Below are 23,608 nucleotides of genomic sequence, written 5' to 3' on the forward strand. Positions count from 1 at the left end.
ACTGGGATTTTCAACCCAGTGTTTACATACTGTTGTTTATAGCATTATGCGCTTCAAGATCCAGTTCCTTGAAAGAATTAGTTCAACTGATTTTTAACATCAACATCATCATAATCATCTAATGCCTGTTTTCCATGCTGGCAGGGGTTGGACGGTTTGATAGGAGCTGGGCAGCTACTCCAGACTCCACATCATCTGTTGTGGCATGGTTTCTACAGCTCGATGCCCTTCCTAATGCCAACCACTTTACAGAGTGTCCTGGGTGCTTTTCACATGCCACCAGCACAGGTGTATTCACACAGCACTGGCATGAGTGCATTTTACATGGCACCAGCACCTATAAAGGACCAGCCTGTATGTATGACAACATTTAAAATTGGTTTGACATGTCTTCTCAAGTACAGCAAATTGCCACGTCTCTCATTTCATCAGTGAGGCCCAATTATGAAGAATTTAGTAAAACCACTTTGTCATTATGAAGTTGGTGTTTGGAACCTAAATTAACATAAGATTTTGGTGAAAGGTTTTAATTTAGATCCCTTTAAGACAGTAAGATTATATCATATCCCCAAGGGTGGTCTCAGTTGGCTTGGTATCAGGAGGGTTAGAGGCAAAGTGCTTGTCAAGAAACCATGCAACCCCAACGAACGTTTCTGCCAGCTCGCTGCCTTATTCTATCTTGCTGCTCCCACACCTTTCCTCCTTACTCCCTATCTATTTATTGCTCAATCCCACTCATGATTACCACCTCCTTGTTACTCATAGCCCTTCCTGCCTCCATCCCTTGCCTCGCTACCACCTGTGCTGACCACACACACTCCACTTCCCTCTCACCTCGCTTCTCTTCACAAGCCCCACACGGAAGAGGCTGTATTGTGTGAAACAGGAAGAAACAGCATTTGGATGATATTATTTTCAAGACTAAATAAACAGCCTTGCTGTTATGTGTTACCTATTTAATTGTTTTTGGCACATATGGTTCTCTACATTCAGACAATGGAAGCCGTTGATATCCTACATTTTGGGTGGCCACAAGGTTGGCTGCCTTGATGCCATGGATCAGGTGCAGAGCGTGCTGGCATTGGTGGTATCTGAACTTGTCTCATACAGACACAGATCACCACATTACTACCCAGCTGCGGACTTAGTGAACGGTCAATACGAGGAGTTGAAATGAAGTCTCTTAGTTTTCGTTTTATTTGTTTTATTTATTTGGATATAGTTTTTCAAGCATGGCTACAAGCACTTCTACTAGTGTTACTACGACTACTGCCGTTGGCATTATATAATATGTCGTTCACGGCAACAATGTGATAAGACTTAAGCATTTGTAATGGGTAGAACGATGTATGTGTGTGCAAAGTTGTGTATGCGTGATTATACACACGCGTATGCGTGTGCACACACACACACACACATTTGCACTTTGTGTGTGTGTGTATCCAAAGGTTGCATTTTTGTGTACTTTGCCCTACTCGAACACCCATAACTTACTATTAATCTTGTGTGTGTTTGTTTTTATGTGTGTGTGTGTGTGTGAGAGAGAGGGTGACAGAGAGAGAGAAGTGGGGTGGGAGACAGCTTGACAGGCATAACATGAGTGAGAAGCCTAATGGTTTGTACTGTTTAGGCAGTAGTATCATTATTAATAAGTATATAGAAGGAAATTTAGGTCTGAAATATTTTCGGTTCTTTATATATTTAATCTCGTTTCTGTTAAAAATTACCATTTTTTTTTGATAATCATACAAATATGTTTTAATTATAGAAACCTTTTTATGAGAAAGGAATTTTTGAAAAATCATTTTTTTAGAGAGAAAAATTGAGCCCTAATTAACAGTGGGGCCTCAGAGTAGCAGATTGATGGAACCCTTTGAGCGTTGGCTATAATGTTTTATTGTATACAGTTATGGACCTTTATGTTCAAAGCTTAAACCACTGAAGTCGATTATATCTTTCTGGGTTTCCTAAAATAAGTACTGGTCAAGCACTGATGGGTCAGTATAATTGAGTGTTCCTTCTCTCTGAAACTTCTGGTATTACACCCTATGTAAGAAAATATAAACAGGACAAAATTTCAAATTAAGTAAATTCACCAGGAATTTAAATAGACCAAACCATGCGTAGATACACAGAACCAGTCATTGGCTACAGCTGGATCCCTATGAACCAACTCCCTAAAGTAAGCAACGTGGTTTTATATAATTTCTGTTACACTTATTCATGTGTTTCTTTCCTTTTTTTCTTTTTGTCCAACTCTTGGACTTACACACCAAAGGCAACAGCTTCGATTATTTTACTAACTTTGTTTTCCTTTAACCTTTCAACATTCAAATTATTCTGTCACATGTTATGCTCATATATTCACATTGTTTTGAATTAGTCATGCATTGTCTTGTACCTTCAAGATTTCAATGGTGTGTTCATACATTTTGAGATTGGCATTGTAGGGGAGGTGTGAGAGGTTGGGTTTGGTCAGTTTTAACATAAAACAGGTAGAATATTTTGGCCAGATATAGCCAGTTTAAATGCCAAAGGTTTAAGGTACTGACCAGTCTTTTAATTGTAAGTTTAATTGTTCGTGTATAAAATATATAGATTTATGCAGGTATAATCATCATCGTCATACGTCCGTTTTCCACGCTGGCATGGGTTGGACGGTTTGACTGAGGTCTGGAGAGCCAGCATGTGCACCAGGCTCCAATCTGATCTGGCAAGGTTTCTACAGCTGGATGCCTCTCCTAATGCTATGTATATATAAATGTATGTATATATCTATATATATACATTCGCCATGATTGATCGTTAGCCACTAAACCTTTTTTTATTTTCTCTTTCTGCTTATTTCTGTGTTCCTTTCTGTTGAAGAGCATAGACTCAAAACGTAAAGGACTTCTTCACTTCCTGAGTGGTAAACTAATACATTTGTTTGTTGTTTACACACCCATCTTTGTCTTTTGTTTTTTTGTTTTTTTTTTGTAAATTCCAACTATATATATATAAAGATTATAGAGGTAGAATTTTAGATAATTATTTATCTAGCTCTTTAGTTTTGTTTCAGAGATTCATCAGGAATGAAATGAAAGTGCTAAATAAATAATTGTCCAAAATTTTGACTACCTCCTTTTTCTTATATAAAATATGTGCACTACTTCAAACAAGCTATACAAACATAAACACACACACACACACACACACGTATGTATGTATAAAAAGTATCTGGCATAACTACAGATCGACTTTGTTGCCTCATAACTTCCAGAAAAATTGATAATTTTTAATGAAACTTTCAACAAATAATTGCTTAGATCTTGTAGATTGAGTGTATGTAAAGATTTGTTGAAAAATATTTGATTTTGGGATGTGCTAGAAACAATACCCAGATCTCCCTTATATCACACATTTTCCTCTGAAATTATTAACAATTTTTTCTTTTTAAACCCAAAATATTTCTCTTGTGGGTTTTAAGTGCATAGTGAAAAAACAGAAAAAAGCCAAAATCAGTCTGGTCTTGGGTTTGGGGGGGGTGGCGGGAGTGAAAAAAATTCATAAATTTTGAAAAATTTTTTCTTTTTCCATGAAAAGATATCTCCCATCACTCAGAAGAAAGAAAAATTGGTAAAAATCCCCGTCAGAATTTCCAATTTATGTGGACTGTCTGATCCGGAATTGCATTTTCCAGAAACCCCTCCTCCTGCTCCCTTCCAAACAATTTTACCTACAAATTTTTTTTGTAATTGTAATCTATTCCATTTAAAAAGTATTTGTATAAAATTTCATTAAAAAATACCCATTTTCCTGAAAGTTATGAAGGGGAAAATGTTGGGGGGGGTCATGTGAATTTTATGAAAGTTCTTTCTCCAATGCCCGTGCCACAATGGAACCTTCTGCGTTCCGTCTATGGCAGTGAATGGTGAGTAAGACTATCTTACTATGAAAATGTGGATGAGACAACCTTTTTGCTAGAAACAACAGTCCAAAATAATGTTGTCATGAATATGAAACCAGTGTCAAAGCTCTAACAATGCGTATTAGTATGAAATGACCGAATTTAACTTTATGATAATGTTTTTAAAACTCATAGAGCTTTGGTTGTAAAAGCATTGGGTTGGTGCATAATTACTGCGGCTTTTTTTTCAACAACTTTTATTCAACAAAAACAATATTTGACAAAACCATCTTTAAATGATGGTCTGACCTGCCGCCAAGCAAATGGGAAGCAGTAATTGAAGTAGATGGTGAATATGCTCTGGAATAATCATTTAAAGATCTTTTTGTTATATGTTGTTATTGTTTTTGTTGAATAAAATTTGTTGTAAAAAAAGCTGCAATAATTATGCAATAACCCAATAATAAAATTTGGTAAATGTACATAGTGTAAAATGATTGGCAAGTGTGGAAAAAGTGCGGGGTTGGGAAGCCCCTTTAATCACTTTGCTTTTAATCCAGCCATATCCGGCCCCTAATATTTAATCCAGCCATATCCGGCCCCAAATATTTACCCAGCCATATCCGGCCCCAAATATTTAATCCAGCCATATCCGGCCCCAAATATTTAATCCAGTCATATCCGGCCCCAAATATTTAATCCAGCCATATCCGGCCCCAAATATTTAATCCAGCCATATCCGGCCCCAAATATTTAATCCAGCCATATCCGGCCCCAAATATTTAATCCAGCCATATCCGGCCCCAAATATTTAATCCAGCCATATCCGGCCCCAAATATTTAATCCAGCCATATCCGGTCCCAAATATTTAATCCAGCCATATCTGGCCCCCAAATATTTAATCCAGCCATATCTGGCCCCCAAATATTTAATCCAGCCATATCTGGCCCCTAAATATTTAATCCAGCCATATCCGGCCCCAAATATTTAATCCAGCCATATCCGGCCCCAATATTTAATCCAGCCATATCCGCCCCAAATATTTAATCCAGCCATATCCGGCCCCAAATATTAATCCAGCTATATCCGGCCCCAAATACTTAATCCAGCCATATCCGGCCCCAAATATTAATCCAGCCATATCCGGCCCCAAATATTAATCCAGCCATATCCGGCCCCAAATATTTAATCCAGCCCTATCCGGCCCCAAATATTTAATCCAGCCATAACCGGCCCCAAATATTTAATCCAGCCATAACCGGCCCCAATATTTAATCCAGCCATAACCGGCCCCAAATATTTAATCCAACCATATCCGGCCCCAAATATTTAATCCAGCCTTATCCGGCCCCAATATTTAATCCAGTCATATCCGGCCCCCAAATATTTAATCCAGCCATATCCGGCCCCAAATATTTAATCCAGCCATATCCGGCCCCAAATATTTAATCCAGCCATATCCGGCCCCAAATATTTAATCCAGCCATATCCGGCCCCAAATATTTAATCCAGCCATATCCGGTCCCAAATATTTAATCCAGCCATATCTGGCCCCCAAATATTTAATCCAGCCATATCTGGCCCCCAAATATTTAATCCAGCCATATCTGGCCCCTAAATATTTAATCCAGCCATATCCGGCCCCAAATATTTAATCCAGCCATATCCGGCCCCAATATTTAATCCAGCCATATCCGCCCCAAATATTTAATCCAGCCATATCCGGCCCCAAATATTAATCCAGCTATATCCGGCCCCAAATACTTAATCCAGCCATATCCGGCCCCAAATATTAATCCAGCCATATCCGGCCCCAAATATTAATCCAGCCATATCCGGCCCCAAATATTTAATCCAGCCCTATCCGGCCCCAAATATTTAATCCAGCCATAACCGGCCCCAAATATTTAATCCAGCCATAACCGGCCCCAATATTTAATCCAGCCATAACCGGCCCCAAATATTTAATCCAACCATATCCGGCCCCAAATATTTAATCCAGCCTTATCCGGCCCCAATATTTAATCCAGTCATATCCGGCCCCCAAATATTTAATCCAGCCATATCCGGCCCCAAATATTTAATCCAGCCATATCCGGCCCCAAATATTTAATCCAGCCATATCCGGCCCCAAATATTTAATCCAGCCATATCCGGCCCCAAATATTTAATCCAGCCATATCCGGTCCCAAATATTTAATCCAGCCATATCTGGCCCCCAAATATTTAATCCAGCCATATCTGGCCCCCAAATATTTAATCCAGCCATATCTGGCCCCTAAATATTTAATCCAGCCATATCCGGCCCCAAATATTTAATCCAGCCATATCCGGCCCCAAATATTTAATCCAGCCATATCCGGCCCCAAATATTTAATCCAGCCATATCCGGCCCCAAATATTAATCCAGCTATATCCGGCCCCAAATACTTAATCCAGCCATATCCGGCCCCAAATATTTAATCCAGCCATATCCGGCCCCAAATATTTAATCCAGCCATATCCGGCCCCAAATATTTAATCCAGCCCTATCCGGCCCCAAATATTTAATCCAGCCATAACCGGCCCCAAATATTTAATCCAGCCATAACCGGCCCCAAATATTTAATCCAGCCATATCCGGTCCCAAATATTTAATCCAACCATATCCGGCCCCAAATATTTAATCCAGCCTTATCCGGCCCCCAATATTTAATCCAGTCATATCCGGCCCCCAAATAGGTGTGAGAAACTGTCCAGGTCCAGCTTCTCACACCTACTTTAATCTAAAAATAAGCGAATCACTTCAAACATTTGAAGCTACAAGATATTTCATGATTCATTCCAAACATTGTGAATAAATAAGCATTAGATTTGACAGAATAATCTGAATGCCAAGGGGTTAATCCTGCCTCACTGAGGACTGGTCAACCCCTGTAGTGTTGGTGCCACAGGAACAATGCACCCAATACAGTCTGTAAAGTGCTTGGCAATTGGAAGTACATTCGGCTGGCGAAACTAAGGCAAGTGACTTGTGATAAGCAACAGTGTATGGAAGCAGTGGCACCCAGTAAGAAATGACGCAGACCATGAAGAGCCATCCAATGCATGCTGACATGGAAAACAGACGTAAAATGATGACGACGATGACGTGTGTGTGTGTGTGTGTGTGTTGTATGTTTGTGTGTTGTATGTTTGTGCAAGTGTGCACATATGTCCTAGTTTGGCTGTTCCTGGAATCTATCAAAGAATGTCAAAGTGGAGCAAATGATACCTCACAGACCAATTTATGCAGTGGGAATCTCTCAGAATGAAACTGTTAATATATTTCAATAACTTATTCAAATAGCTACAGTCTTGCACACACACACACACACACACACCATAAGAGAGAAACTTTTTTAAATGCAGTGAATTTGCCTTTAGTGGTTGAAATATGTCACAAACATATTTCAACTAATCTAAAGTTTGTTTATATATATATCATCATCATCATCATCATCATTTAATGTCTGTTTTCCATGCTGGCATGGGTTGGACGGTTTGACTGAGGTCTGGAGAGCCAGTGGCTGCACCAGGCTCCAATGTGACCTGACAATGTTTCTACAGCTGGATGTCCTTCCTAATGCCAACCACTCCGAGAGTGCAGTAGGTGCTTTTTACGTGTAAGTGGCATAGGAGCCAGTCAGGCGGGCCTGGCTTTGATCATGTTCGGATAGTGCTTTTTATGTGCCACCAGCATGGAGGCTAGTCAGTGGCTACTGGCATCGGCTACGTTCGGATGGTGCTTTTTACATGCCACCGGCACAGGAGCCAGTCAGGTGGACCTGGTATATATATATATATATATATATATATATGTATTATTTCTTTTAGTTCTTGTTTATTTATCTTGTTCGTATGTATGTGTGTGTGTGTATGTGTGTGTGTGTCTCCTTGTCTAGACATCATGTGATGGTTACCAATGAGGATCACTATCACATAAGCACTGTTGTTCTACAGTTTTCCCATGAAAATGATGTCTGGCCACGAGGAAATATTACTTTGCTTGGAAACAGTTGAGGGTTGATGACAGGAAGAGCATCCGGCTAGAAGAAAATCTGCCTCAGCAAATTCAGGGAAACACATGCAAGCAGGGAAACACTGACATTAAATGATGATGATATTGATAATGATGGTGATGATGAATGGTTTATTTCTTCCTCTCCACTATTATTGTCTGTTGTAAATCTGTCGTCAGTATTAACACTATACCGACTGTGTATAACTCAGCTTTGTTCTGTTTTGATTTTGAATGAAGTCCTTCAATGAGGTCATCCACATTTCGGCTGTATGTCGTGATTCTAACTGAAAACTGCACAATCTTCCCATTAAAGTCGGTGTTATTACATGAGAAACTCTTTTAGTTTACATAAGGCTTTGGCTGGCCCGAGGCTATAAGTAGAAAACACTTGCTCAAAGTGGCACACTATGGGACTGAACCCAGAACCATGTAATTGAGAGGCAAACTTCTTACCTCACAGCCATGCCTATATGCCATCATTTAATTTCACGAGCAGGCTGTTCTGTTGATCGGATCAACTGGAACCCTCGTCATCGTAACCGACGGAGTGCAACGACATGGACATATGATGTTATTTTTATAAAATCACGAAGATCTCAGTGAATTCGTCATGGGTGGAAACAGGTGGGGGTTAGCGACAGGAATGGTATCTGGCGATAGAAAATTTGCCACAGTAAGTTACATCTGACGCAAGCATCCATGATGGTGCCATGTAAAAAGCACCCAGAACATTCTGTAAAGTGGTTGATGTTAGGAAGGACATGATGCTGCAGAAAGAAGACCAAAACATACAATCGGAGCCTTGTGCAGCTTGCCAGCTCCTCTGAAATCTTCAAACCATGGCAGCATGGAAAACGGAAATTAAACGATGAAGAGGACGATGATGACAACAACAACATATGTATACAAAATATTGAGTGTATTGTTTTGGCAGGAGTGCCTTTGTGGTACTTCATTTTTGGAGTGGGTTATTGAAATTCAAGTGAAATTTCATAAGTAATTAAAAGTCACCCCTGAAATGTGCCTCTCTGTTACAATAATAAAAATAATCTGTTTGAAATAATAATAAATTCTTGCCTAATTATCGTGGTTCTTAATCAACAAATTGCCTGACAACTGACTGTTTGATTTTTTGGGGGGCAATGCCAGGTGTATTGGTGTATGTGTGTGTGTAGATATATGTCTCTGGGTGTATATGTATATTTGTATTTTACCAACAGAAAGTAAATTTTGAAAGCTGTAAGAACAGCAAAGAAAGATTAGGTATTTGTCCTTATAAGATGGGAAAATGTTACCATAGCTACTGGCAACTTTTTTCCATCTTCTAAGGATAAAAACCCAATATTTCCCTGCTGTTCTTACAACTTTACTAGTTTTGAAATTTACTCTCTTGTCTGTAAAATATCAACCAGAGCCGACGCTTCCAAAGTTTGCTTATAAAATGTCGTCGTATATATGTATGAGTGTATATGTGTATCTGTATATATATATTTGTGTATAAATATTTGTGTTCGTGTGTATATATATATATATATATGTGTATGTGTATGTTTATAGAGAAATATTTGTGTATATGTAACATCCATCCATCCATCCATCCATCCCTCTTCCACCTGGCACATCATCCCTCTGCCTTCTCATCTATTCTCCTTTCTGAGCCATTTCTGTCTCTCTCACCTGACCATTCTCTACACTGATATTTCCCATCAACCACACCTCTGCCCTTCTTAATCACCCCCTATGTTCACCTCTACCCCCTGTCTCTTGCCATCCATTGCTCTTCTCTCTCCCTCCTGTCCTCTTTCCTTATTCTCTCTTACATTCACCTTGTGTCTCGAGAGTCCGCTCTGGCACCTCATCACCACCATGTTCATCTTCTTTCCATCTACTCTCACCTACCTTTATATAATCTGGGGTGGTCCTGTATTATTAGTCCATCTGCTGTTGTCAATGACCAAGGACATCACATGGGAGAAGACGATGGGGCATCATGTGACCGACTGTGTAGCCAATCAGTCCAGAAGGTTCTGCCACAGACGGGGCACTGGTAGTCTGTTGGGACCGAAGGCGCTGTATGGGGCACTGGTAGTCTGTTGGGATCGAAGGCTCTGCCACAGATGGGGCACTGGTAGTCTGTTGGGACCGAAGGCTCTGCCACAGATGGGGCACTGGTAGTCTGTTGGGACTGAAGGCTCTGCCACAGATGGGGCACTGGTAGTCTGGTGGGACAGAAGGCAAGGTGTTGGCACTGGACTTGCGTAGTTTATGTCTTCATTGCGCCCCAGCAATTCTGTTCTGTTCATAGGGGGTGGCACCTCTGTTGGTGCTGTTTCACTAGGCAAGGTGGTCTTGTGCTTGCATATCCCAGGTGTCCAGGGTCGATCTCTCTGCTCTTCAGTGAGGCTTTGGGTGTGTCCTTGAACTGTTTATTTTCTGCCCTCCTTCTGTGTGGTTGCCTTTCACCAGTTTGCTCTGAAACAATCTCTTGTGGTGTCATCTATCAGGTATGCATCAGGTATGTCTCTGTGTCATATTTCATCTATCTCATGCACACACACACACACACACACACACACACACACACACACACCACTCAATCCATGTCGTAAAGCCACCTTCCCCTCTCTCAGACACCCCACCTCTCAACTGAGAAGATCCTTTCTTCTCTTCTCTTACAATTTATTTGGTGATCTCTCCAGTACTGGTGATATTAAAAAAAAAAAACGGCCCCAAAAAACACTCAGGACTCACCATAAAGTGGTTGGCATTGGGAAGGACATCCAGCCAAAGGGACCATGCCAAAGTAGACACTGGAGCTCAACAGAGACCTGTGGTTTGCTGGATCCTGTTAAACCGACCAACTCACGCTAGCATTGAAAATAGGTGTTAAATAATGATGACGATGACGGTAAACCTGGAAACAAATGGAAATATTATCTGTGCAGCTGTGCTACCACCAAATTAGTTCAAACACATAACAAGGCTATTGTTAATGTTGTTCCTGTTGCTATTTATGTCATTTCTCCCGTTTTTATCAGTAATAGTATTGTTGTTGTTGTTATTGTTTTTTCACTGACACCAACGTTGTTAATGTTGTTAACAAGCATATTTGTTTTGTTGCAGATATGTTTCTTGTTAAATAGACTTGTCCCTTCTCGAGATAACCATACTCAAACTGACGACGTATCACACAGAGGTGGTAGACACGGAACATTTGGAGAGGGCCCACTGTGTCTAGACTAGGGAATCTGTGATGATTCAGTGCCTACAGGACCCCTGTTATTTGTTTGGCACAGTGCTGCCATCTAATGTTATGTGAATAAGTATCGAGAACATGCAAGTGTGGCTGTGTGGTAAGAAGTTAGCTTTCAGACCACGTGGTTCTGGGTTCAGTTCCACTGCATAACACCTCGGGCAAGTGTCTTCTACTACAGCCCCAGGCTAACCAAAGCCTTGTGAGTGGATTTGGTCAACCGAAACTGAAAGAAGCTTGTCATTTGGGGACAAGCTCTGGTGTTGGTGCCATGTAAAAAGCACCCAGTACACTCAGTAATGTGGTTGGCATTAGGAAGGGCATCCAGCTGTAGAAACCACACCAGAACAGGTAATAGAGCCTGGTGTGGCCCCTGGCCTTGCTAGCACCTGTCAAACCATCCAACCCATGTCAGTGTAGACAATGCATGTTAAATGATGATGATGATGATGATGATGATGGTGCATGTGTGTTCGTGTCTCCTTGACTTGACTCTGTAGGGTAGTTGTAAATGAGCCTCACCCTCATGCAAGCAGTGTCCTTTCTTTCTGATCTTCTGTAAAAACATGTCTGGTTATGGGGAAATATCACCTGACTTGGAAACAGGCAAGAGTTGGTGACAGGAAGGGCATGCAGCCACAGAAAATCCACCTCGACAAATTCTGCCTGATCCATGTCAGCATTGAAAGGTGGACATTAATGATGATGATGACGATGACGATGATGGTGATGATGATGATGACGATGAACACATTGTATGAGGTACTGTTTGGTAGTGTGGAGATGTGGGAAATACCCATTTGGCTTTGTTAAGAAACAGATTCATGTAAATGCTCAGTTGTCTCTATTACACAGTTTCAACCTGGAGAGATGTGACACTTGCTTTATTATTACCTTTGCCTTAGTGAAGGCATTGTTTTCAATCATGTTTGTTCTTTGACAAGATATCTCAAGAACCGCTGGATGGATTCGGATGAAACTTTCAGGGATGTTTGTCCTCGTGACTGGCACGAACTGATTAGATTTGGGGATTGATCCTGTACCAGACAAGGATTCTGGATTATTTTTCCTGTCTTTTTTTTTAGTTAATTTTTGAAAGCAGTCGGGTTTATTTTTAGTATGTGCTTGAGGAGACCTATTGAGTCAAGTACATCAACATCAAAAAATCAAATGGAAATTGTAGTTGTGATACCTGTGCCAGTGACACGTAAAAAGGACCATCCGAATGTGGCCGATGCCAGCGCCGCCATGACTGGCTTCTGTGCCAGTGGCACCAAAAAACACTCAAAAAACTCATGGAGTGGTTGGCGTTAGGAAGGCCACCCAGCTGTAGAAACACTACCAGATCAGACTGGAGCCTGGTGCAGCCTCCTGGCTTCCCAGACCCCGGTCGAACCATCCAACCCATGCTAGCATGGAAAACGGACGTTAAACGATAATGATGATGATGTTTGTGAGAGCAATCAAGTTTATTTCAGATATTCTCATTTTAAAAATCATCTCTGGCTAATCGTTGAGAGGACATTGGTGTTGCCTTGGCGGAGGTTTGCACTCTCTGAGTGCTCTTGTAAGCGTTGATGTTAAGGTGACAAGAATCGTTAACACAGCATGCAAAACACTTAGCGGTGTTCTGTCTGGTTTTATGTTCTGAGTTCAAGTTCTGTCAAAGTTGGCTTTGCTGTTTATCCATTTGGGGGGTCGATAAAAATTAGTCTTGATGTTATTTAATCTGATGGCAGCACTGTCAAGTAGATTCATGATCAAAGGCATTCCAGCCAGGATCATCCCCTCTTAATTTTTTTCTTTTCTGCGCAATGTATGTAGGATTGAGGAAGATTTGGCTGCTATTTCAAGTGACCACTTATTGATTCTCTCATTGTTTTCTACTTATGCTGTTGTTATTGTTTTTCTTTGTTCTGAGTCTGAATTTTGTTTGGTTTGTGGCAGAGTTTGTTTCTGAAACAAGAGGAAGGAAAGACGACACCTTGTTAGATTTCAAACACGTCAAACGGATCGACTTTCTTTTCCCTAATGTTTCATTAATTTTCTTTTTTTTCCTTCTTAAATTGCAGTATGCCACCACCACCACCACCACCACTACTACCACCACCAATAGCACCAACACCATTGCCACTACCACAACCACCATCACCATCACAACCACCATCACCACCACCAACACCATCACAACCACCACCACCACCGCCATCATCACAATCACCACCACCACCACCACCACCATTACCACCACTGCCATCACCACAGCCACCACCACCACCATCGTCACCCACCCACTATCACCACTACCACTGCTGCAGCCACCACCACCACTATTGCAACTACCACTACCACCGCCATCACCACAACCATCAACACTATCACTACCACCATCATTGCTGCTACCACCACCGCAACTATTACATCACAATCACCAGCACTACAGTGAACATGCTCATTACCAAGGCAACTTCAAACGTCACCCTTGACACCTTCACCATAACCACTACTACCACCATCACTTACACCAACACCAACACCAACAACCCCATCCCCACCATCACCACCCCTGCTGTCACTTTAACTAAAATAGCAACAAGCATCACCACCACCACCACCGCCACCCCCTCCACCACAGTAATTGCCTCTACAAACTCATGCTTTCCCCCATCTCCGCCAGTAACGAAGTGGTCAGTGATAACATGATGTATAAGTGAACAGGATATCTAGGTTCACATCCTGGTTGTACTTTTAAACCCCCTCCCCCCTCTCTGTCAACCTTACTTCTTTCTTCTCACGCTCATTCCTTCTATTTTATCCCCCTCCTCCTCCTCCTCTTTCTATCTCTCACTCTTTTCCCTCCTACTCCTTGAGCTTAAAATAGTCATGAGACAAAATCAAAACAATCTCAAAACAATTAAAACAAATTTTTTTTGTTTTTGATAATTAAATAATCAATGGCGGTGCCCCAGCATGGCCACAGCTTGTGAGCTGAAACTAAATAAAATTTTAAAAAATAATGACTTTCAGATTGTGACACAGAGCCAGCAATTTTGAGGGAGGAAGTAAGTTGATTGCATCAACCCCCAGTGTCCAGCTGGTACTCATTTTGTCGACCCTGAAAGGGTGAAAGGTAAAGTCGACCTTGGCGGAATTTGAACTGAGAACATACAGATGGATAAAAAAAAATGCTGCTAAGCATTTCGACCCAGGGGTGCTAAGGATTCTGTCAGCTTGCCTTTTTAATTATATAAGACCTTCAAGCATACTTGTGATGCTTTTATCTCATCATCATCATCATCATCAAATGTCTGTTTTCCATGCTGGTATGGGTTGGATGGTTTGACACGGAGCTGGTCAGCCATGAAGCTGTTCAGACTCCAATTGTCTGTTATGGCATGGTTTCTACAGCTGGATGCCATTCCTAACACCAACCACTCAGCAGAGTGTGCTGGGTTCTCTTAGTGTGCCACTGGCATGGGTGCATTTTATGTGTCGCTGGCTTGGATGCATTCATGCAGCAGTGGCATGAATGTATTGTAAGTCCTCCGGCACGATTGCATTTCAAGTGGCATTGGCACCTGTAAAGGGCAAGTTTGTATGGATGGATGACAGCGATTTTACACATGAATTTAATTCCAAGAAGCCACACTTTTTCAACAAGTATCAAAACATCTTTCATGAGTTTATGTGAATTGTTTTGAAAATACAAAACACAAAACCCAATTATCCCTCTGGTTGTAAATGTACCTGCTTCAGTGAAACCATTCTTCGATCAAGATGACTTGCAATAGTTTCAGACACAGACAATCCATGTTTTTTCAACAATGTTGAATGTTTGCAAAGATTCTATAATTTTACCATTATCTCCGGCATAGAAGTCAGTGTACTATATACTGTAAGCATCCAGACATTGTCCTTATCTTTACAAAATCTGCTGCATTTCACCTGGAATTTTGGACCTCCAAAGTCATTTTGGTATATGGGTCAAATCATGGTTTTTGGCCGTAAATTTTGGTCTGAAAAATTTGGTTTTTATGCCATAAAATTCAGTACTTATTGGTGTTCATTAAACTGCTTATAAAGTGACTCAGAATGTTTCTGATCTATCTTCTTGATTTTGTTCATGGTGGCCAACGACAGTGCCACGTGATTGGCAACCGTGCCGGTGGCACGTAAAAAGCACCATTTGAGCTTGGTTGATGCCAGTGCTGTCTGACTGGCTCTTGTGCCAGTGGCATGTAAAAAGCACCATTTGAACATGGTCAATGCCAATGCTGGCTAACTGGTCCCATGTCAGTGAGCGTGGTCGTTGCCAGTGCCGCCTGACTAACTCCTGTGCTGGTGGCATATAAAAAGCACCATCCAAGTGCAGCTGATGCCAGTACCGCCTGACTGGCCCTCGTGCACCCACTACACTCCTGGAGTGGTTGGTGTTAAGAAGGGCATCCAGCTGTAGAAACATTGCCAGATTGGATTGGAGCCTGGTACAGCCTTCTGGCTCACCAGCCCTCAGTCAAACCGTCCAACCCATGCCAGCATGGAAAGTGGACGTTAAATGATGACGATGATGATGAGTGGGAAAGCAACTACTCTCTCCTCTCCTCAATCCCTGTTTATATCCTCCCGTATGCTCCCTTTGTTTCTTGAGATTTTGCCCTAGCATCCCATCATGACTTTCCTGTGTCTCCTCTACAGCAAGACACCTGTGCTCATCCCTTTTTTAGCCTTTCAACTCCTGGCATACAGCCACCCACTGCCACCTTCCTCTCCCTCTTAGTTGTGGGAGCTGTTTTCTTTTCTATCTTACAAGTTACATGGCAACTTCACGAGTTGATGATGCCATGACAAAAAAGCATCTGGCCCACTCTGCAGAGTGGTTGGTATTAGGAAGGGCTTCCAGCCGTAGAAACCCTGCCAAAACAGAAACAGTAACCTAGGGTAGTTTTCTACCTGGCTGGCTCCTGTCAGCCATCCTACCCATGCACGCATGGGAGACAGACGTTAAATGACGAAGATGATGATCCAACTGTAGATAATGTGCCAAAGGTGACATTGGGTCTAGGCACAGTCCCGTAGCTTGCTGGTTCCTTGTCGAAGTGTCCAACCCATGCCAGCAGGGAAAGCAGATGTTAAATGATGATGATGATGTCCCTACTGCACTGCCAATGGGATGTAATATATATCTGTGCACCCATTTACACGATGACGTCTTTTCAACTTCATGTACAGCAGCAATGTATTCTATATTTTCTCCTTCGGCAGCAGAGAAGTGGCACACCGTACAAGGTCCGAGGGGAAACTTGTTGTACGAGCCCTGCTTTCTTCTCTGTTTGACACCTTGGGAAATAGAAATACATGTAGCTTGAGACAAGCTGTCATTTATTTGAGACTGAATTTCAGCATCCAATAGAGCCATAAATAGATGCAGAAATGGCTGAAGTCAAATGATGAAATAAATTCAGATTTAAAACAAACCAAGGAAAGTTCAAACAATGGGAAACCGAGACAAAAATTGTGTTTGGTCAAAATATCTCCTACTTCACCATTTGCTTTGAGATTGTTTTAATATATAGTAGAAGCGCAAATGGCCCAGTGGTTAGGGCAGCGGACTCGTGGTCGTAGGATCACGGTTTCGATTTCCAGACCGGGTATTGTGAGTATTTATTGAGCAAAAGCATCTAAAGCTCCACGAGGCTCTGGCAGGATGTGGTGGCGAACCCTGCTGTATTCTTTCACTACAACTTTCTCTCACTCTTTCTTCCTGTTTCTGTTGTGCCTGTATTTCAAAAGGACCAGCCTTGTCACACTCTGTGTCATGCAGAATCTCTCCAGGAGCTATGTTAAGGGTACACATGCCTGCGGAGTGCTCTGCCATTTGCACATAAATTTCACAAGCAGGCTGTTCCGTTGATCGGATCAACTGGAACCCTCGTCGTCGTAACCGACAGAGTGCCATGATTTCAATATGTACTTGAATAGATATAGTTCTGTAATTGTGTATCCAAACTAATTATTTAAACAAATTAACTTAACACTTTTGATATCGGCCCACTAGAGACACCTATGGTCCTGTGATACAAACTTCCACTTTTCAAATGATCTGAACCAGCAGTTTCCAACCATTTTTAACCTATGGACCCTTATGGTACCTATTTTACTTGGATGGACCTTCTTCATAACTATTCAGCATTTAAGAATAAAAAATTCCATTATATTCTTATAATGAAACATTAGCTCAGTGCTTTTCAAACTTTTTGTTGGAGCGGAACCCCTTGGAAACATTCCACTGGCTCGAGGAACCCCTGTGCAATAATTTGTCTTATGCACACATATCTGCACAGGAGAATTAAAAATTACTGCCGATTTTAGCAGTTTTGTAACTTCTTGCGGAACCCCTGGACTGTACTGGCGGAACCCTAAGGTTCCGCGGAACCCTGGTTGAAAACCACTGCATTAGCTAGTGTATAAAAATTGAGTTTAAATTTTTTGGGTATTGTAGAATTCTAACCAGTTTATTGCACATAAACTCTAACAGTAAAATCTTATGTGGACCCCACCAAGGGTTCTGTGGATCCTGGTTGAAAACCCACTGATCTCAATTAAAACCTTCCATCAAAATTTCGTGCTAATTTATGTCCTGAGCACCAGGTTAACCCATTCATTGCTGTATTTATTTTGAGATGTTCTGTGTTTCTTTCAATTAATTTTAAATATATCAAAGAATTTTGTAAAATAACTTAGTCATCATTCAGCTAGGAACATAAATTGTGACTAAGGTTTGGTGGAAGATTTTAATTCAAAACTTACTCAGAGCCAGAGCCAGTTTCAGCCAGGTTGGTAACGAAAGGGTCTATAATGACAAAGTTACTTAACTAAGTTCTTTATTAATTTTTGAAATTAATGGAGCAGAAGCAGAGTATTTTAACTGATATATGGTTCCAAAAGGGGTTAATATATATTGAAAATAAGTATGTTTCCAAACTAGTTTGATAATTCTAAAACATAGTTCACTAATTATCCATACACACTTGTTCTTTGACCATCTATAAAAATTAATTAAATAATAATTATTCCCATTTGCTTACTATCTGTCTAAAATGATTGTTTAATTATCTATCAAATTTAGTTAATTATGTATGCAAATGAATTAACAATCTACAAACTGGCTCACTAATTAACCAAGCTAATGAATCTACTAACTTGTCTATCGAAACTAGTTAACAAGCTTTACAATTTAGTTCACTAACCATTTTCCCTGAACTATTTAACTAAGAAGCCAACCCTATCCACTTCTTCTATAAAACCTAACCTACTAACTAGAACTCTAACCAGCCCTAACCACTCGATTCTAACTCTAACCCTAACCCACTGAGTTTTCTTTAAGTAGTTCTTGTTCCATTTTAAAATTCACCACTTTGCATTGGTTGCTAAGATTGCAGCAGGAAGGAGAGGACGAGGGACAGGGGGAAAGGAAGAGGAGGAGGAGAACTTGAGAACAAAGATTATGAGAGGGAAGAGGAGGGGAGAGAGAGAGAGAGAGAAAAAAAGGAAAAGGAAAAGGAGGGAGTGAGAGGTGATAGTGAGGAGGATGTCTCGAGGAAGAGGAAAGAGTTTGTGTTTGTTTTGCGTGTGTGTGAATGTGTTTGTTGTTGTTGTGTAGTTCTGAAGTAAGTCTGTGTTTGGAATACATGTATATATACGCTTCCTTGGTCCATCATCATTATTATCACCAAAGAAATGCTCGGAGATTTAATGTACCGACTCCTCGGATGGCTACCTGACTATGTAAATAACTTATTTACAACATATTTTATCTACTCTCTCTCCATTCTCTCTCTCTCTCTCTCTCTTTAGATATTTCCTATGTATGTCTGTTTTAGGAGAGAAGTATTGTTTATGTCTCATTCTGTCTCTGTTCTCTCTTTGTCTCTCTTACTTAATTTCTATCAGCCAGTCTCTCTTACTCAATCTCTCTTACTCAATCTCTCTCTCTCTCTTTTTCTCTCTCTACTTTACTCAGTCTCTCTTTCTCTCTCATTCAGTCTGTTCCTACCTTACTTAATCTCTCTTTCTCAGTCAATCTCTCTTATTCTTGGTCTCTCTCTCTCTCTTTTGCTGAGTTTCTCTCTCTATTTCACTCAATCTCTCTTTGTCTCACACTCAGTCTCTCTCTGCCTTACTCAACCTCTCTTTCTCAGTCAATCTCTCTTATTATTCTCTGTCTCTCTCTCTTTAGCTGAGTCTCTCTCTCTCTCTTTCTCTGCTTCATTCACTCTCTCTTTCTCTTACACACAGTCTCTCTTTCTCAGTCACTCTCTCTCTCTCTCATTCTCTGTCTCTCTTTCGCTCCTCCACTGAGTCTCTGTCTTTCCTTTGCTCTCTCTCTCTCTCTCTGCTTCATTCACTCTCTCTTTCTCTTACACACAGTCTCTCTTTCTCAGTCACTCTCTCTCTCTCATTCTCTGTCTCTCTTTCGCTCCTCCACTGAGTCTCTGTCTTTCCTTTACTCTCTCCCTTTCTCTCTCTCTCTCTTTCTCTCTCCATTATATTTCTCTGACATTCCAGAGGAAGTCAGACATATATTACTATTGTTCACGTTGTCAAGGTTTTTTTTTTGTTGTTTTTACAGAACCCCAAACTGACAGTCTCACATGTCAACACAAACATATTCACCAAGCGACAATTGATGTACACATCACATGCAAATGCACACATCAACATCCTTGTGCACATATCATATCACAAACATACAAACAGCATCAATGCACCTCACCATATCACACACATGCGCTTACATGTAACACCCAATGTATACATAACACACACAGACACACACACACACACACACATCCATGCCCGCAAACATCACACTTGCCAAATTGCATATGACGCACCAACATTCATGTATGCACCACATCACAAACTAACACCCACTGCACATGCTATGACACAAACATGCATGCACACCAACATCCACATATGCATATGTACGTATTTCATCTGGCGTTATGTTCTGAGTTCAAATTCCGCCGAGGTCGACTTTGCCTTTCATCCTTTTGGGGTCGCTAAATTAAGTGCCAGTTACGCACTGGGGTCGATGTAATCGACTTAATCCGTTTGTCTGTCCTTGTTTGTCCCCTCTGTGTTTAGCCCCTTGTGGGTAGTAAAGAAATATATACATATGTACACCACATCAGATGCACATACACACCTGACATGCATGCGTAGATTACACATATATACATCCTGGCACACGTCATATCGCGCACACATACACACAAACATTCATGAACATACTGCGTAACACATGTATATACAATCAGTAGCATTTAAACTGGTCACATCTGGCCCAAATATTCTGTTTTATGCTCAAACCAGCCATATCAGGCCTCTCACACTTGTCTTACAATGATCTTCTAAAAATAAGCAATGACAGCACTATAATCTTGAGGCTACAAGATAATGTATGATTAATTCTAAATCTCATCATCATCATCGTCGTCATTGTTTAACGTCCGCTTTCCATGCTGGCATGAACTGGATGGTTTGACTGAGAACTGGCAAGCCAGAAGGCTGCACCAGGCTCCAATCCAATCTAGCACAGTTTCTACAGCTGGACGCCCTTCCTAATGCCAACCATTCTGAGAGTAGTAAATAAATGTGAATAAATAAGCATTACATTTGACCCAAGTTGTTTGAATGCTAAAGGATTAAGGTTGATAATCCACATCACTGCCCTACCAGATAAGCTGGAGAGTTGTGTCTCATTCACGGGTTTTTGGCATGGTTTCTATGGCTGGACGCCTCCCCCCCCTAATGTCAGCTACTTTACCTAGAGCACTGCATGCATTTTATCCTGGCACCTGCACCAGTGAGGTGGCTGCATACTCTGCTAAAGTTTTCCTCATACTTTCGTGCTGTTTCTCTGTTTGTTCAAGGTAACTTGACTGAGAGGGTGAATAGATGAAAGGGCAATGGCAGAAGACGAACTTGAGGTTAAAGGGTGAGAGGAGCGAGAGTTTGGTTGGGGTGAAAATGGTAGGAGGAAGTATGGAAGAGGCAGTATTGATAGGAGGTGGGGTTATGGGAGAGAGGTAGTGATGGGAGATATATGTTTAATGATTGATTGAGAGAGAGGGAGAGAGAGAGAGAGAGAGAAAGAGAATGATGGTCAACCTTAGGGATGAGAGAAATGGTTAAGAGAGTGATAGAGGTTGCTAGTGAGTGACCTGAATGAGGAGGAGTGATGGTTATAAATACAGAAGAGGGAAAGTTGAGTATATTGGATATAGGCGATGAGCTGGCAGAAACGTTAGCGCGCCGGGCGAAATGTTTAGCGGTATTTCGTCTGCCGTTACGTTCTGAGTTCAAATTCCGCCGAGGTCGACTTTGCCTTTCACCCTTTCGGGATCGATAAATAAAGTACCAGTTTCGCACTGGGGTCGATGTAATCGACTTAATCCGTCTGTCTGTCCTTGTTTGTCCCCTCTATGTTTAGCCCCTTGTGGGCAGTAAAGAAATATATATATATGTGTACACACACACACACACACACACATACAGAAGCACACATACACAGACACACACACACAGAGTCCTGGTGAAGATTGTATCACTCAACACAGACTAGTGTTTGGAGTGTGTAGAATGAGAACCAGACAGATTTAGAGACAAATGGCAGCCTGGGGGGGGGGTGGGGTGGGGGAGAAACTGACATGTCACCTTCTGCTTGACATAGGTTGAGAGAAATCCTAAGTGATATATGTATGTGAAGAAGGTGAAGGAGAGACAGCTGGAGACCCCCCCCACCCTCTAGCGGTAGGTAGAGGTCAGTTGGAAAGTTTTTATGAGACAACCTGCTGAAAGCTGCAGACCTGTTATGCGCGCCTGGAGTAAAGTTCCCAACCCAGAGGAAAGGTAACATGGTGGTGGTGGTGGTGGTGGGGGGCGATAATATTTTAAATGGAACTACAAAAACTAAAAGACCGGCCTGGGAAGGTAGGTTTCAAAGCAAAGCTCAATATCATCATCATCATCGTCATCATTGTTTAACGTCCGTTTTTCCATGCTAGCATGGGTTGGACGGATTCACTAAAAGAGAGCTTACTACACATGAGCTTACTACATATTCTGGCATACAAGATGACATAGTATGGTACATGGTGTAAACATGTAGTGTATACGTTCAAATGTTGTCACTTTCCAAATCCTGCTGCAATTCATTTGGAATTTTTGGTTTTCTAAAGTGTTGGTGTATAAATCTACCTACCTCTTTTTTTTTTTTGGGATGTAAATTTTGGTTTGAAAGATGTGACTTCTGTGCTGGAAAATATGGAATGTATCAAGAGAAGCTGAAAGCAAGGTGCTTACCGATGTTCTGTGATGAAAGGATCAGAGGTCTGGATTGTAAAACGGTGTATCTGTGTGAATCGAACGTGAGAAACTTGACGGAAAGAAATGTCAACGTCATCTCAGACTCACCAACGACATAATGGACAACTTCCCTTGTCATCTGTGTTCAAGGACCGGACTGTTTATACATCTGTCAACTCACAAAATGTAGGGTAAGATTCCTAGAGAGCGATGTTGTCGTCAACATTGACGGATGACTATAAGCAAGTAACTGAAAACAACACCAGGTGATTTACTCTGACTGGTACTGAGAGCAAAGAGGCCTGGAAATGTTGTTCATGTGGGAGGTTGTTGAATGTGGGAAATCTGTAAGAGGGTCCACCACATGTTGGGTCTCTCGGCAATAAATTGCTTGTATTTCTACAATACTCAAAGTATTTTAACAACTTTTTTTTATAAAATTCCTAATAATTTTTAAATATTAAAATACAAAAAAGAATTTTTCTAACATTAAATGGCTGTAAGGGTCCATCTGAGTAAAATAGGAATCAGAAGGGTTCCATAGGTAAAAAAAAAAAAAGGGCAGATGTATGGTTGAAATAACTGTTGGGGATATGGAAGGGGTGGGGTGGGGGGAAGCTGCTAGTCCATTAGAGAAAGTCATTGAGATGCTGAACATATCTGAATGAAGTAGGATTGTCAATCAGATGATGTAGAATCAGTGGGTGTGGTCAGACTAGCGGTTGGTTTTGTAGTGCCATCATTAAGTGGTGCAAGAACAAAAGAAATACACATCATCAGTGTTATCCTCCTCCTCCTCCTCCTCCTCCTCATCATCATCATCATCACACCACTGGTTTTTTTTCCAGGTTTGTAATGTTTAGATAGGTCATACCAAACCAAGTAAGTTGTTGTTCAAAGTTACTGTCTCTGTAGGATCAGCTGAAGGAGTTTGTCTCACTTCCGTGTTCTAGTCTTTGGAATGGTTTCTATGGCTGGATGCCTTTTGTAACCTCAGTCCCTTTACAAAGTGTACTAGACTGGGGTGTATTTTATTGTGGCTGCAGCATA

At 41.2% G+C, this 23,608-nt stretch overlaps 1 protein-coding gene across 4 annotated transcripts in view; it reads left to right on the forward strand.

The window, feature by feature from the left end:
• The window catches only part of LOC115218476 (myotubularin-related protein 2), a 95,208-nt gene that overhangs the window by 19,330 nt on the left and 52,270 nt on the right, over positions 1-23,608 (forward strand). The window contains exon 1 of one of the 4 annotated variants that reach the window (XM_029788319.2): positions 1,692-2,182. The exons of 2 other annotated variants lie outside the window; for them this stretch is intronic. In XM_029788319.2, coding sequence (XP_029644179.1) covers positions 2,120-2,182 — 63 coding nt within the window. In that variant the 5' untranslated portion in view covers positions 1,692-2,119. Of the gene's footprint in view, positions 1-1,691; positions 2,183-18,803; positions 18,971-23,608 lie in introns of those variants that run through there. One more of the 4 variants, XM_029788320.2, reaches the window with a different exon arrangement.

The sequence above is a fragment of the Octopus sinensis genome, linkage group LG13, assembly GCF_006345805.1.
Source record: "Octopus sinensis linkage group LG13, ASM634580v1, whole genome shotgun sequence".
NCBI classification, from domain to species: Eukaryota; Metazoa; Mollusca; class Cephalopoda; order Octopoda; family Octopodidae; genus Octopus; species Octopus sinensis.